At 38.0% G+C, this 17,115-nt stretch overlaps 1 protein-coding gene across 1 annotated transcript; it reads right to left on the bottom strand.

The window, feature by feature from the left end:
* Window positions 1-647: 647 nt before the first annotated feature.
* arih2 (ariadne homolog 2 (Drosophila)) lies at window positions 648-16,400 on the bottom strand. Its single transcript, XM_032565590.1, is given in 16 exon segments — window positions 648-2,168; window positions 3,079-3,204; window positions 3,532-3,600; window positions 4,144-4,287; window positions 4,864-5,015; window positions 5,130-5,151; window positions 5,303-5,347; window positions 5,349-5,354; window positions 5,525-5,642; window positions 5,772-5,881; window positions 7,115-7,236; window positions 9,109-9,250; window positions 10,151-10,223; window positions 10,740-10,815; window positions 12,344-12,860; window positions 16,253-16,400. Coding segments are annotated over 15 exon segments (1,536 nt in total). The 5' UTR covers window positions 12,603-12,860; window positions 16,253-16,400; the 3' UTR covers window positions 648-2,096.
* Between the last annotated feature and the right edge of the window lie 715 nt (window positions 16,401-17,115).

The raw sequence follows: 17,115 nt of genomic DNA, 5'->3' as shown, positions 1-17,115 counted from the left end.
GGGGCAGTGAACAAAAAGGCCAATCCGATAGCAGGTTGACTTTTCATGGAATAAAACATTCTAAACAAAGAGAAAAGCAAAAATACAAATTAGCCTTTGTCTGAATTTAAGTTATTTACCAAACCAATTTTTTCTCCCCCTTTGATGCACAAAACATTTCTCACGACCAGCAAAATGGGCCAAGAGCTCCAAGGGCCATCAGACTGGCCCTTGGTGGACATGGAGCTGGTATAGAATAGAGGTGTTTTTGACGTAACCACTTGAGGGAGTAATCATTCACAGACTCAACTGTGAACATATGAGACACAAACATACGGCCAAACAGTGGCAACACTTAAGATACTTCTTGGCACACAGTAGCATTCAACTAGAAAACTCTGTGGAAGACTCTGATCCAGGTGATGAGGGGCCAGCATGGTTACGTTAGAAGTGGACTTTTTTTTTTTTTTTACAAGTAAAATAAAAATAAGAATGGATCTTGCAAAAAAAAAAAAATCAACAAAAGAAACTGGCTTTCTTATTTTACAGTGAGATTCCACCTATGAATAATTTTCTCAAACCTAAGATTTTTTTCTGAAATGTGTGTAGTTTGTGTGCAGCGTGCTTATTCAGTGTTTGCATGTGCAATGAACACACAAGAGACATTGTCCGGTTTTAAAAACTTTCAGTAACTCTATTTCTGTATTAATGTACAACCGTTGAAAATTACAGCAAATTTTTTTTGTGTATTTTTTTTCTTCTTCTTTTTTTTTTTTTACCCATTTCTTTTTTTAAATGATCTAACTATCAACAGCCATTTTTCAGAGGTGAGCAACATGAGCTGAAGGAAAACAAAAAAAAAAAAACGGCAAAATAAAACGTTGGGATGACAAAGTAAGAAGAGAGAGCATGAGACGGAGCGGTGGGGGGGAGGAGGACAGGGGGAACAAATTAACAGCTACTGTTTCTTTAGTGGAGTGTTTGCACATGGGAGCGTTGGCGTGCGCGCGCCATCTGAATGTCGCCGGGAGGTGCTGTAGCGCTTGTGAATGACGAATGCGAATGAGATTACATTTAAATGTTGGACATTAAGGAAGGAGGTCAAATCTCGGTTTTACCTCGTGTGTTGCTGTCAGGTCATGGTGCAACACCTAATAAAGGTAAACATCGGTGGCAAAAACTCAAGGTAGCTGCCGTCTAAATCCCTACATTTTATTCAACTCTTTTGGACCTTAATATTACTACTTTTAAATTTGGTTTGAAGTTACGCATATTAAGTAGGGTGCTGAGAACAGTTTGTAAAGAAAAAAAAAAAAAGAAAGACAAAAGTAGGAAGCATCTTTCTTATACAACTTAGCAGTTGTATGAGTTGATGTAAACCAGGAAAATACATTTTTAGGAATTATTTTAATCATTTCCATGACTTATTTTGCAGCACATGAGACGATATCCATTCTTAAAATTTCCAAATCAAATTACTATCACAGGTGCAAGACTTAACAGGTGCCTGTATATCAGTCAGGTTTATATAAAAAAACCACAAAATACAGATCCACTGGTTGCACTGCTGCCTTAAAAAAAAAACCAATACGATCATTCTGCCACCAATTCCTCCTCTACTCAATAGCCCAAGCTTCTACTTCAGTTGCTCTTCTCAAATGATAATCCCACCATAAGAGGAAAAACTACTCAGGAAGATTGCCTAATCTCCAGCAGGCAACACATTGCTTGTAGTTGCTTATGTCAAAGCAATTTTACTCTGTTTTCAGACACGAAACCTCAAACGGTGACCCACGAGATCAGACCGGATGTGTTGAAACGAGTGTGACCACAACAGGACGTTGTGTCAAATATATCTAAGGAGATGGGAATGAAATGAGAAGGAAGGGAGTGAAGCAAGTGTGACATTCTGTGACCCTGCAGCGTTATGGCGGTGAGAGGAGGGAAAGGCGGAGCGAAGGAAGCGAATGAGTCAGTGTGGGGAGGCAGAGTGAGGGAGGAAGGGAGGGAAAGTGTGACTGCAACAACGGCTGATAGGGGAAGGAAGCAAAGGTAGGAGGGCGAGGAACAAAGAAAAGGAGGGAGGACGCTGGTGCTTTGCAGTCGCGAATGGAGCTTCAGGTTTTATGGAAATCCTTCAGCAGCGTGCGTCGCCTCTGCTCAGCAATGTGCATCTGATTCTCCAGATCCTGAAAAATAAAAAAAAAAAAACGTGCTGAGCAACACTTGCATACACTTGTCCATTTGTATGCACGGTGTTTTGATATATAGGCCCGAGTCGGGGGCCGGGTCAAAATTATTTGGAGAGTTTAATAAGTCTTCTAAATATCCAGCAAAGAGAAGAACAAATGTAAACACACAATAAAAAGTTGTGTTAATCAACTTATCAGACACAACGTGTGTAGACTCAAACCAGATGGTAAGCGCTTATCCACAACTATGCTTGTGTCATCAGCATGCTATAATGACCAGAGTTTTCTGTAAATTTTTATGTATCCTTAACTTTTCACATTTTTACACATGAGAACTACAAAAATGGTACATGGCCTGCATTTGTATGAAATGTCAGCTTTTTAGGTGTATTGTGAAAGAGAATATTTGGTCTTGCATATTTAGAGGCATCAGAGAGAAGGGGTCTGAACGTACGGGGTTCCTACAAAATTTCTTCCAACAAAACTCCATACAGACTCAAAGTTCTACATTTCTCTGATGGTTTCTTCCAACATTCTTGAAGTCTGAGTAGAAACCCTTTACGAAGTTGAGGTTTTTTTATCTGCATGTTACATAAATCGCAAGCACAATGCTGGAGCTGGATTCTGTGTCTACATCCAAACAGGAAAAAGAGTAGATTTTTCAATAAGAGTGGATTTATCAGTAACTCCAACGTTGGACAAACACTTCATCACCGACATGAGAAATCTAAGGTAGAAAATTAAACTGCTATTTCTTAGATAAGAAAATATGGCAGAAATATGGAAATTCAAACATTTCAATACTTTTTCAGATTAAGAAAGTTAGACCATGATAGGTGAAATGGTGGATTTCATGAGTGGAGGGGGGTTAAGATGCAACATAAATATAGATTTATAACATGCTCACCCCTCTGTCGCTGGCGCTGAGCTCCACCTCTCCTCCCACCACTCCTCTCTCGTAGCTGTCGGCCCGCTCCACCTTCCATGACAGGTTTTCTATCTCTGCTTCCAGCTGCGCCTGCTGGTATTCAAACTGCAGAGGAAAGAAACAGATCTCCTGCTTCAAAGGAGGGCTCCATTTCTAACCGATACAAAGTTCACGTAAGATAAGATTGAGCCAAAATGGTAACAAAGTTGAATCGCAGCTGATATAAAGTAAAGTAAAAAGGAAAATACAATTTTTTTTATCATTTCTAGATCTTCATTTGTTCTGTACAAATTCCCATTTTGACTTCATCAACAACACGATGGAATCTGGCATGTTTTTGTGCACGTAAAGGTCAGCTTACATAATTTAAAAACCAAAACATTTGAACAATGAAAACCTGTAAAATTGACTGTGTAGAAGTTTGTTTCTCACCAGTTTTTTGCGCGGCCCAGACTCCATGTAATAGGCGTAAGGGTAGGTGTACTGCAGCGTGTAGCGACACTGGAAACAAAGGAAAACTCATCCTAGTCATTTCAACAAAAGCTAAAAATGAGCCAATACAGTTAAATTTACTGACATAAGCTTTGATAGTGCATATGCTTTGTTCTAAATAAAGCCTCCAGTAGGAATAGAATAACAAATGAAGGAACAAAGTGTAGCAACCTGAAGAACATTCTCTTCTCTGCTGATTGTTATGTTCATATACAGAACAGCAGAATAAAACAACTGAGTTTAATTCAAATAAAGGTGTCAGTTGTTTAACACATTTATGTTTGAAATAAATGCTTAATAAATGCTAGACGAAGGAAGGAAAAAGAAAAGCAGGGAAGAAAAGGACATAAAGCCAAAAAGAAAGAAATAATGAAGAGGAGGAAAGGGAAGAAAACAAATACAAATATTTTTCCACCCCTTATTTTCATTTATCCATACTTATCCAGGCATGGAAAACACTAAAATTAAATTCCAGACTAAAAGTCTTTGTAGTAACCTTGTATACTTGCAGTTTATCCAACCATCCAATCAGATAATTTGTTTCATCCATACCTTAGCCAGTAGCTTTGCAGCGTTATGCAGGTACTGCCAGTCGATCCAAGTTCCCAGATTGTTCATTACTCTCTCCTGGATTTTCTCCTGGATCCTCTGGTACGTCTGAGCCTCTAACTGCAGGGACTTATTGTGGTTCTCCCACTTGTTACACGAAAAACAGCCAACATAAATAAACGGGAATATAAAACAAGGCATCTCTCACTTATGAAATATATCTGTAGTTAAGGTTAAAAAAACTAAACAGTAGATCAGGCCCTCGAAGCTTTTCCAGCGTACATTTCCTTCCACCTTATTTTATTGAGGAGAATTGTCTTTTAGAGTACAAAAAGTGACTATAAAAAGCTAAAATTGTTCCAGGACTGTAAGTTGCTGAAGCATCACAGGCTTTGGAGAGACAGAACCACAACTGGGTATGAACAAAGCAGCATCAGCAAAATGTAAAGTTAAAGATGATTCTGTCTAATCTGGATACTCCTGAATCCAACAAGGCTGCACCATTTTCTGAAACTCTCTAAAATCTTTTATTCGTCTCCATACAAATGACAAAATGAATCATAAACCTATCTAAGGAGCTAAATTTAAAAAAAAAAATCTAAAATTATACATTTAAAAAATGTAGAAAGATTTAAATCTAGAATTCTTTTAAGCCCCTGTATTTAGCTGAGATGGTCATCCAGAGCAATAAAAGATCAAATAGAAAAAAGAAAAGCATCTTACCCTCTCAAAATAGAAGAGGTATTTCTTGAGTGCCTCCCTGGCCTGAGCTTGCTGGCTCTGGTTGACTATATCAGGGTTTTCTTTGTATCGGCTGCACTCGTAGTATTCACTGCCATGAGTCTTCCAGTCCCCAAGACACATCCAGCAGAAATCTTTTAGCAGAAAAATAACCCTTAACGGACTCCAAATGCATCCAAAATGATTGGGAGTATGAGTGATGGATAATAGCTTCTTAATGATGAGAAAGTCTGAGAAGCAAAACTTACCGTGTTTGCACTTGGAGCATTGCTAAAAGAGATTAAAAAAAAGGAAGAAATTAACCAAAAAGCAGCTACTTCTATTAGTCACACTCAACAGAGGTAACAGCAAATATATGCTGATAAAGTGTTTAGCTGGAGTCAGAAGTATTTTCTGTACTCTGACAAAGTGGGATTCTCACCATGTGATTGCACCCTCCGTTCTTTTCGATGCAGATATTGCACTTTCGGACACTGGAAGAAAAAAAAAAAAAAAAAAGGCTCTTTATCGCAAATCTGATCCGAAGATCACAGAGAAACACCTAAGTCCTTCTGTTATTATTCTAAACTCCGAGCGCACAGTAAGTATCTGCTGCATGTCAAAGTAAACAGCGGTCACAAAGCTTTGTGTGTGGCGACCGTACATCTTTAGTATGTGCGCTGATGTAGTTTGCCGTCTCTGAGTCATCTGCGCATTTAGTCAGCCATTTCCGAATTGTTGCGCAGTCTGTCGGCGCGTGGTACATCTGGCGGCATTTGAAACTGGAAGAAAGTTGCATTTTAGCTGAAATGTGTCAACAAGCAACTTGGATTCCAGGATTTTCAACTTTTTTTTTTTTAAATAAAAGATTCACAAATTTCAATCGACGTATTGCATTCTCTGCGTCGTACCAGAAGACTTCACTGCAGCGGCTGCACTGCACTCTGCGCGGCCTGGGCTCCTGCACCTTGATGACGATGGGACAGTCTGCACCTGGACACAACTGCAACTGGAAGTGACTCTGAAAAAAATAAAACACAAAGAATGTATGCAAGTCAAGAGAAACCCTTTAAAATGTTTTAATAAAACTGATTTCACAGTTTATCCAGGTCTAAGAAGGGAACATTTCTAGCAGGACGTTTTTATGGCGCCGGCTCAGCTGGCTGCCTGCAGACGCAGCTCCTGTCGTGTGTGTGTTAATCTGTGTATAAAAAATTATTGCTGTAACTGCGAAATAATTTCCCTGCTTTTAATATTTAGGCTACCTTTACACATCAGGTCTTAATGTTTAATTATGATCTTTTTTTTCTTTTTTGCCAAAACTCTTGATTTTTTTATTGATTTTTTTGCTTGGTCGTTCTTACTACTAATTAAACCGCAGTGAGGCTTCTGTGTGAACGGTTTATGACCCCGAAGTGCCTCGCATGCACAGAAGAAGAACGTTGATGTCACAGCAACACTTCTTTTTTTACAGAATTAATAGTATATGGAGATATTTATGGATGGAGGTTAAAGTTTTTTTAGAATTGGGAGTTGACAGTATCATCAAAATCATAAGAAGGAAGATGATAAAAAAAAAATCTGGACTAATAATGGCCTTTTGTAGAGCATTGACTGCAGCTTCTGTAAAGACGTCTGTCTGGATGTGTAGGCAGAGGGAAGAGTGGTGGGATTGTGATCTTTCGCTTCAGTGGAACAAACTTCTTTCATAAGTTCATAATTATAATTTTCAGCCAGTGTTTACGTCTGGATTTACCACGTCTGGCTTTTTCTGGAGCAGAATTTTGCCGCATGTCTCACATGAATGACATAGGAGGAGGATAAAATGTGACATGGCCAGTTCAGATTGCAGACACGTTAAAAACAAATAGAGGGTTTCTGAATTAGTACCACATATGGGAGTGGCACAGATCGCATTTCTTTCATTTTTTTTATTTTTTATGAAAAGGTTGGAATTGGCCCATTCAGGCTGCGGTAAAAAAGCCAAATATGGGTCACATTTGCCTGCTACGTGAACATAGCCTTAGATGTTCATCTGATTGTTTGATTGCAATGAAATCAATAATTGTTGTTGGCATTAAACAGTAAGTGATTTCGGCAGTGAGTGAACATTTTATTCTACTCAATTCAACACAAACCTCTCTCTGCCATCATTTGTGTGAATGTTGAAGCTCGCTGAATTTCGACATTCGCACAAATGTTGCTAAACTGATGTGTTTGGTTGCTGCTTCGTCAGACAGGTGGACGAACACACCTCAACATAGTCTCTGAAGAGGTAGCGTTTGTATTTGTCCTTTAGCTCCTCTCCTGGCAGCAACGGGAGGACAAAGTCTTCTGGCATCCGCAGGGAACAGTCCTGAGCCATACATGAGATTCCTGAAAGCACAAACGTTGTTTGATGAAATGTCGAGGCTCTCGGTGACAAAACATGGATGCAGAGCTTTCCACAGACCCTCAATCTTTTTGAAGCTTTTAGGGAAAGAATAAAAAACAGGTCAGGTAATTTTTTCCCGGGTTAATAACAGGAAAACTGAAGGTCCAAACAATAACATATTGATACCGGCAGTCCGGCTGTTTATTCCTCAGGTAACTCAGATACTCATCAGGTCAGAATAAGCATACGTGGCTAAACTAGCATCCACAAGGGACAACCTTTACAAGTCCTCTCCTACAGAAAAAGTCAGGGTATTTTTAATTAAAAATAAACAGGCAATGAAGAAAGAACCAATGCAGTTAGGATTATTAGGATTTTTAAATGACTGGCCAACATAAAGTGATTTATAATTATGAAGTAGTAGAGAAATTCAAACCGAGCTAAATAACATTATGTGATATGCATTTCTAATCAGCTCATTTTACTCCATTACTCTTAGTAAAATAGAGTGTCAGTTGTCTTCAGAAAAAAAACAATGTAAACTTTTCTATTGCTATAAATACAGATTTACAAAAATTTGCTTTTAAGGGTTTCACATCACCCTTAAAAGGTTGAGACTGGGAGCTGAGGTTCACCTTCAAACCGAGGAGCAACCTCAAACCTGCAGCCTGAGCTGCAATGGAATGGTGCAGATCAAAGCATATCATGAGTTAGAATGGCCCAGTCAAAGTACAGATCAAATTCAATTCAATTCAAAAATACTGTATTGTTCCCCAAAGGGAAATAAAATATTGTTGTAACTCATTAATTAAAATTTTTCAAAGAGTTATTGTAGAAAGTGATGGCTGTTCGCAAGAAAGATCTCTAGTAGCAGTCTGTTTTACAGCGAATCTGAATAGGCCTCTGACTGAAGACACTCTGTTTTCCCAAGACAGTCTCATGAAGGGATGGTGAATTGAGAGGTGTTACAAAATGTAAAAATGGATGCTCACAAATGGTCTCAATCCAACCAGACTGAGTATGAGAGTTTGCAGTTACAATGTCATAAAATATGAAAAGGTTGCAAGGCGCTTACTGCATATATAAAACAGACCGAGTCAGCTCCAAGATAAAAACAATAGACCAGCAAAGTGAATTGCTACTGTAGAGAGCACTGATTGGACACAACGCTGTGTAAAAGCAACACCAAATAGAACTGATTAATAACTTGGAAAATCCATGCTGTTGTGTTTGGTTTGAAAACAAACTGGTTTCTACTGTTACACTGGACTGGGGTTGGAGGTCATTTTAAATCTGTCCTGGTTGCAGCCAGCACAGAGTCATCTGACCTTTACAGGCTGAATTTATCACAGAGGTCATTAAAAAGAAGCACAGGAACATTTTTCATACAAACAGAATCATAAACAGAACTAGTGGAGTCACAACTTCAGGAAAGTGACTCTAATAAACTAGGCTTTTTTTTTTTTCCATTACACACACAAACACAGAGCAACTTTAAACCAATCCATATACACGCCTACACACTAATTTGTTTTGTTGCTGACACAAGCACACTTTCACACACTTGCTGATTTTCATGAGCCTGCTGCAACCGCATGCTTTATTTGTAAACTGCAATCCAGATGGGCCTCATCAAATCTCCTCTAAAAGCTTAAAATCTTTAAGACATTTTGACTCCATATTTATGAAGAAACCTGTAGAGACATATCTAGGACCTGCAAAGCCTTCAGCCAGTAAAAAAAACCCTAAAACTGTGCGTGCTCTGAATAACCCAACCTCTGACCAGGAACACAACCAGAATGACTCGGCCACTGTAACACCAGATGGGATGATCGCAGAGACACACGCACACATGCTCAGAGCACAGCACTCACCCACTCCCATGCCGTCTTTGACTAGCACGGTGCAGTGCTGCTCCCAGCATGCTTTGCAGAAGGAGTGCTGACAGGGCAGAGCCAGCAGGGAGTCTCTCCGTACAACCTGTAGACACACACCGCACTGGAGGGACTGGGCGGCCTGAAACACACACGGGAAGATAAGTAAGCACAGCAGTCGCAGTATCCGCTCACCTAATACATTTATTTTTTTAGTAATTATTTCATGAATGGCAAATTAATCCGCTCCATTTAGCCTGCCTGTTGAAAGTAGTGCTCTCGCTCGTCCTCTCACAGCCACAATGGACCTGCTGACATTTATGGATATATCAATGAAAATAGATGCTCCTTTTATATCAATTATTGGATCATTAAACACCTAGAGATTCTGAAAACCTCTAATCTAGAGTCTTCTTCTTGTCGTTACAGGCTTTATGACCTGGTAGCTCTGAGCTACTTTACTACTACTATTATTTCTACAACCAAGTCAGGGTCAATCTAGCTGAAGTTGACAAATATGAGTAACAACCAATTTTTCAGCTGTTACAATAAATTGTAAATTTGATGATACAAGAAAGGGAGTGTAATGATGACCCAAAAATGGGCATTTATTGCATCATTTACTGAGAAATAACTTAAGAATTTTGATTCATTTTTGTCTTGATAAATTTCAATTAATGACAACTTTAAAAAAAAAAAAACTTATTGTATTATTGGAAATGTCATTTTTACCATTTTCTCCACTGTTTGCTTCATGACAGCATCAATAAATACCAGTAGATTTGAAAACATGATTGAATGAAGATACTTTGTGTGATATAACACTTCTTAGTAAGTGGCATCCTAAACAAACCCATTTTAAATGGAAATTCTTTTCAATATTTGTATTTGTGTTTGTGGCATTATAAATGCTGTGCCATGTAATCACAGCCATACAGTTAACCTAATTTTTATCGTTATCACAATAGCACCAAAAATATTGCAATAAAATTCTACCAACCCTACAGTCAATCACTGGCCAAGAGAAAGAAGTTGTACTCACAGTGGCTAATCTGCATGCGCTGCTAGACTGGACCAGAGCATCTGACAAAAGCTGAGAAGAGCTGGACTTACATCTGTCAGAAAGATGGGCAGAAAAAAAAAGGTTGAAAGGGAAAGAGGAAAAAACATAAATAAAACAAAACAGAGCTTTCTGTTCACAGATTAGTTCATGTAACAGCTCAATATTAAAGAACAAATGCTTGAAAAGTAGCGTCACCACTATAAAGTCGATCTCTCAGTGTAGAGCTGGGATTGGGAAATATCATTGTTGTGATAGCTTTAAATGTCAAAAGTATTGTGAAGGAGTTTATCAGCATTATATATTAATACTAGATATCATCTTAGAAAGTCCTTAAGAGCTGGACTTTGGCACTAACTGCAGTAAAACCAATAAAATCAACGTAACAGAGTCATAAGAGACGTTATGTAAATCAAAATGATATTCTAGAGAAATCAGAGGGATCTAAGATGAAAAAAAAACTAACAAAAAGGTTTGAGAGAACCTTGTGACTGAGGAAGATGAGCCAGTTAACAACCAGTTATTTAAAAAAAAAAAATCTATGAATTGTGACACATAAGAAGAGACATACCTGTCCAGTATTTGTGAAACCTGCCAGTGAAAATGCACCAGGATCAGTTTTGCTACCGACGGTGAAACCTGCAAGGGAAAAAAAACAAGACATGGTTTAAAGTTATTTTTAATTTAAAGTCACAGTGATTTTGATTAAGAAAAAAGGATTCTGAGGATTTTCTTGCAAAAGTAGTCTGTGTAAAATGACAAAAATAAAAGCTAGATATATTGGATTAGAAAACATATTCTACAACTTCCTTGATAAGAGCAGAAGTTTAAAATAAAAGAACTTGCCTGTCATTGCAATTAAAGGATCAGTCCTAACCTTTATATGACTTCTACTAAACTTGAAACAAAATGCATCACTAAATATGCCGTTTGCTGATGTTTTTATGAACAGAGTAAAGTGTTCAGTGTTAATGCATGTAATGTTCCAACGCATAATGAAAACAAAACATTATTTTCATTTTCTAGTCTGCCGATCAGTGATTTGAGTCAAACAACAGTCAAGAGAACTGTCTGATTTTGATCAGTGCTGATTAATGATGCTAAACTACATAGAGCTTGCACAATTTACAGAATTGCAAAGGTCACTGCAATACCATGTGTGTGCAACTCTGCGATCACAGAAGACTGCTTGGATGCAACATTTAGAGGGCAACTATATATCAAGAGGCCATGCAGTCACATATTGCATTGCCACAATTAAATTTGAACCCACTGGAAGGAGTTTAACTCTCTTCAATGTGTACAGTTCGATTTAGTGACTGAGATGCTAACGCTAAAGGAGAGAAGCTGGAACATTATGAGAACAAAAGAGAAAGAAGAGTGAGAAAAGCAGGGGTTTAATCTCTGTAGGTCTCATTACTGCATGTGTAAAACAATAATATTAGTCGTATGTCCAAGTAAACTATTTATTCTAAATAATATAAAACAATAGAAATCAAAACACACTTTGCTTAATTACGTTTTACCTACCCCATGTATGTAAAACCTATTCTATCACTGCTCCAGAAACAAACTAAACACACCCCAGAGAGACAAACTCCATCATCAAACCTAAACATGCGGCCGTTACTCTGTAACTGAGTGAAGATTCAGTTAGTTTGATTTTAGAATCAGCAATGCGCCATAAAATGAATTCAAAGAAAGAGCAGAGATTAAACTCTTTTCAAGGACATTGTTGCAAGAGAGCAACACTTTAAATAGTAAACAGGAAGGCTGAGTGGACTGGAGTACAGCAAGGTTGATGTTTTAGTCCTTCTGAGCTTTCAACCGTGCTCTGACATGGAACAATCTGGATTTGGAATCGTTGACAGCCTTTAGGAAGTTTCTGATTTAAGATCTTACAGGTGTTTTTGCTTTTTTTAAAGAAGTAGATAGAAAACTTGTTGTTTTAGAAACCTAGCAACCCTGCTAACAAGAGTGTTTCAAATGTCAATTTAAAATGTCTGCTCTCTGACACTGTCACCTCAACTACTACAATCAATAACTGCTCACAGAGGAAATGCTGGAAAACATTTTATGTTGTAGAAGTACTTTATGTTCTCGCTCTGGTGCAGAAAGTAAGTGAGATTTTCCCAACGATTTAGTCCAGTTATGGGATAAACGTACCTTCGAGAGCAGCAGCCACGGTGTTCACTTCCTCCGTCAACACTCGCTGGCTCTCCTTGTAGGTCAGACAGGTAAACTGGTACTCCTCTGGGTCGGAGGAATCCGCCCCCTGCTGCTCAACGTCACTGGCCACCCCATCGTAATAGTCTGCGATATCGCCCGGATCCTCTTCCTCTCCTCCATCGTCTTCCTCCTGCTCTTCCTCAGAGTTCACCCCAAAGTCTTCCTCATTGCTGTCCGATGCCTGGCTGTTCATGTCCACAGACATTCAGTCGATTGTGCCAATCACCCGGACAGGTAGACGAGCCGCCTACCTGTCGGATTTCAGAAGGTCCAGCCCTAGCTGAAATGGTTTGACTGAAGCTCCGCTCCCTCCTCTTTTCCACTTCGAGTCAGTGTGTAGAGAGAGAGAAACCCTCCCCTCCTTTCTGACTGAGGCGCAACGGAGCGCACTCAGCAGCAGCGGAAAAAGCAGAAGAAGTCACACTCCCCGTCACTCATTTGGAAAACGGGTTCCAGGCGCAATCTGGAGGAAGAGGACAAAACAGACAAAGGAAGAGTAAAAACAGTAACAAAAATAATGGAAAAGTGACCTGTCAATGAGTTCCATGAAGTTTAATTCCATATTCAAACATCTTGTTACTAGTTTGGAGGTTATATAAGACACAGATGGTGTACCAACACATTTCAGGAGTACTGTGATATTTCTTTCCAGTTAAAAATGGCTGTAAACTGATGTTCATAGAGTTTCTGTACTGCCAAAAATGCAAAATTTTTATAAAAATGTTCTGATTTTTATTTTTATTTTTAATGGCAAACTGATTACATGAAAAAAAAGTACATTTGTGAAAATATAGTTTAAACAATACTCCATGTGGTTGGACCGTGCTTTCGGTCATACTCCGATGTTTTAGATGAAACTAATTGTTATACAAGTCTTTGACAAGGACACTCCAAATCCTTCAGTTGTTTTTGAGCTGTTCGCAAGTGGATTTGCTGCTGGTGACTTCAGATCATTTTAATGCAGACACTTCGTTTCAGGAGTTTTTTGGTAGAAAGCTGAATTCATGGATCCATCAATTATAGCAAGTTATTGTGGTCCCGAAGCTCCAAATCAGCCCCAGAAGGTAACATTACAATCACATTAAACCCTAACCTCTTCTTTTCAGAAATGCCAACGGTGGTGACACAAGTGATTGGCTTTAGAAGTTACTCGTTTACACGGGATTGAGAGTTTCATATTGCTTTTTCCACTGATAAATTTAATTGAATTTCATATTTACTCAGGTATATCCGGAGTAAATTTCCATTACTGAAATTTAATTTAGATCTGAAACATTTAACTATGACAAAAACACAGAAACAGATAAGGCAGCAAATACTTTTTCACAGCAATGCAGCAGGATAAATGAGAGCAAAATTTATTATCGGTTTCCTTAACTAGCCAGAAATATGACCGCATGATTTAAAGTCGAAGCCAAATTCCATTGAGGAAAAAAAAACGGCACCAAACAACAAGTGACTAAAGTATTTAAAAAACTAAGCAAAACTTGTGAGTGTTAGACACAGTCCATAATTGTTTTGGCTATTTCACAAATATGAACACTATCCTCTGTAGACTAAAGACATGCTGCGGTGGATAAAATAAGTAAAAAACTAAATCGCAGAGAAAATACTTTTGCTATGCATGACAACTGATCCCCATAAGCTAGTCATAGAAGACGAGGTTAGACCTGAACTGCATAGAATCAATCAAGTCAAACCAGATTGTGCTAAAATCCAAAGTGTCCTTAAATCAACCATTTCTCCTCTAAACAGTTGATCTTTCAGTTATTATATCCATAAAACGATCTAGAATAGGTCTCAATTATAACTACCGCTTTGTAAATTTGATTTATTAGTTCTTATGGATTCCAGATGACTAGATGGTCTTAATTCAAAGAGAAGTTTGACCCTGTTGATGAACTCTAACTAGGCTTTAAACAGCCTGGACTAGATCATACCAAACTAAAAAGAGATCCTTAAAGAGTCTACTCAGTAGTATATTTTTACAGTACAAACTTTACACCAACAACAACTGGCAGTGGAATAATAAAATATTGATTTTCACTGCAGGATTTCACAAAAAAATATTTTTTTAAAGCACACAAAAGTTGAAAACTGAAAATTTTGCTCGATGTGTATTTTGGTCGGTGACATCAAGGGACAAGAAATAATGATCTGGAAAACGACAAACGCTAAGCAATTTTTTTTTTTCTTTTGACACGACTTGTCTGACTCTCTTCAAGAAAAGCCTCATGCGTTTTGTTATCACATTTTCCATCTCAAGTACGGTAAATTTGTTACAGAAATACAAGTAATGCCCCTTAAAGAAGAATTTTACTAAGCAAAACAGAAAAAACAAGAAATACAAATGGACATACTTAAAAATGAGCAGTTGTTTTGTAACATCACTAGAGGCATGTTGGCTAGCTGCTTGTTTTGATAAGGTTATATATATAGTATATATATATATATATATATATATATATATATATATATATATATATATATACAGTACAGACCAAAAGTTTGGACACACCTTTTAATTCAATGAGTTTCCTTTATTTTCATGACTATTGACATTGTAGATTCACACTGAAGGCATCAAAACTATGAATAACACATGTGGAAATATGCACTAAACAAAAAAGTGTAAAACAACTGAAAATACCCCTTATATTCTAGTTTCTTCAAAGTAGCAACCTTTTGCTGTGATTCACTGCTTTGTACACACTCTGCATTTTCTTGATGAGCTTCAAGAGGTAGTCACCTGAAATGGTTTTCACTTCATAGCTGTGCCCTGTCAGGTTAATAAGTGGGATTTCTTGCCTTATAAATAGTCATGAAAATAAAGAAAACCCATTTAATTAGAAAGGTGTGTAAAAAACTTTTGGTCTGTACTGTATATATATGCACACAATATACATTGTATAATTATTGTTTTACACAAGAAATATCGAACTAAATAGAAAACTTGACCAATTGATTTTTTTAATCTAAGATAAAGTATCTTATATGAGTTTAGAGTAAAAGTATGACTACCATCTTTAATACTGAATTCTTTATAAGCATACAAAATAAAAACTATGGGAATTATAAGGGACAACAAGGCCCAGGTGGCCTAGTTAAATTCTATACACGATTATTTATTACAGTTTAAAATATATATTAAAGAGGTCAACTGGTAACGGACTTCAGATGTGACTTTGCAAATGTTAATCTGGAAAGAAAACACGGGGGGAGCCAGCCAGCGGGTCCCGGTGCCAGCCTAGCTTTGGACCAGCGTTCACATTCCGTCCGATCCAAGTTAAAAATAGTCAGCAAAGTGGGTGACACACATCCCGCTAGGCTAATGCAACACAGCGACCGTACAGGTTAGATAACAGGTTTAACCGAACTCTGCTGGCGTGTTCGGAAGGGGAACTGAAAGTGGGAAAACTGGTTAATAAAGTGTGGGCACTGGCATTTTAGTCCGACCAGAGCCAGAAGAACGGCTGAAGTTAAATCCCCAGAGTGGCTGCCTCTGTCGTTAGCAGGGTTAGCTCCCAGGCTAGCGTGCTGTAGTTGTGTTCAGCAGTTTAAGTAGCGATATGCGTAAACCCCCAAAATACGACGAGTTACACCAATGAGCGCAACTAGAGGGAGCTTGCAAAAGTGTTATACGACAAGTTATATTTACTCAGTTAAGAATTTTAAAAAAAAAAGCACACCAAGAAGTAGCCACCCTTCCTTATCACTCCCCTCAGCCTCCGCCTCTCACCTACTCTACTCCGGGGACTGAGATGTAAACAAGGCCCGGTGCAGCTCCGGAGTAAACACGTCCATTTAAACAACTGCTGCGTTCATTTCCAGAGCAAAAACCAGGCCGACAGTTACCTGTCAGAGTAGAGCTGGCTGGACCTGCTGTAACAGCGGACAACGGCCTCTGTGTGGGGGAAAACCTAAAGAGCGATTTCCACTCTTTTGCTTGGCGGAAGGTGGCGAGGCGCTTATCGGCGACGTAACGTCCGCTTCTCTCTGCGCTGCAGGACGGATCTCTGTGGTCGCATTAAAGCGCCTTATCAGCACTAAAATGCTCTTTAGAACCGAGTATTTTTTTATTATTATTCATAATTTCATCCCAAAATAACCCAATAATAAATTCCAGCCAAACATTAATTCCTCAATGTTTTGAGAAATTAAAACATACTGATTTTACTTTTTTATTTTTTTTTAAATCAGTAGTTTTTAGTAAAGTAACTATCTGAATTGTATTAGAAGCGACATAACATTATCAACATACATAACATTATCGACATGACATTATGAAAAAAACAACAAAAACTTACATAGAATTTACATAAGAAAAGTGAAAAGTGTTATTCCTTGCTTGGAGAAGAAAAAAAATCATTATTAGAACTATTTTGATATTAGGCCTACCTGTAAATGTTGCTTACGTCGTGTGTGAGACTATCACTTTCTCACTATTGACCTTAAAATTTGATTGGTTGACCTGCACAGCAACCCAAGTTAAGACCAATTAGGAGTTAGCTCCTCTCACTGTCCTCTTAGGGACTGTAATAAAACAGTAAATGATTTGTTAAAAAATTTCAGTAATAAACATATTAAAAAATAATTAGTCAAATATGTACATTTAAATCTGCCTTAGCAAAAATAAGTCCTTTGTTCTAAGTTCAAATTACTTAGAATTATTTATTGACAATTTCACGCTCTGGACTGAAAATGGAGTGTGCAGATGC

This window comes from Xiphophorus hellerii, chromosome 1 (genome assembly GCF_003331165.1).
Source record: "Xiphophorus hellerii strain 12219 chromosome 1, Xiphophorus_hellerii-4.1, whole genome shotgun sequence".
Lineage (NCBI taxonomy): Eukaryota > Metazoa > Chordata > Actinopteri > Cyprinodontiformes > Poeciliidae > Xiphophorus > Xiphophorus hellerii.
Note: the sequence above shows the minus strand (reverse complement) of the source record. Positions and strands in the feature narration are given on the sequence as shown.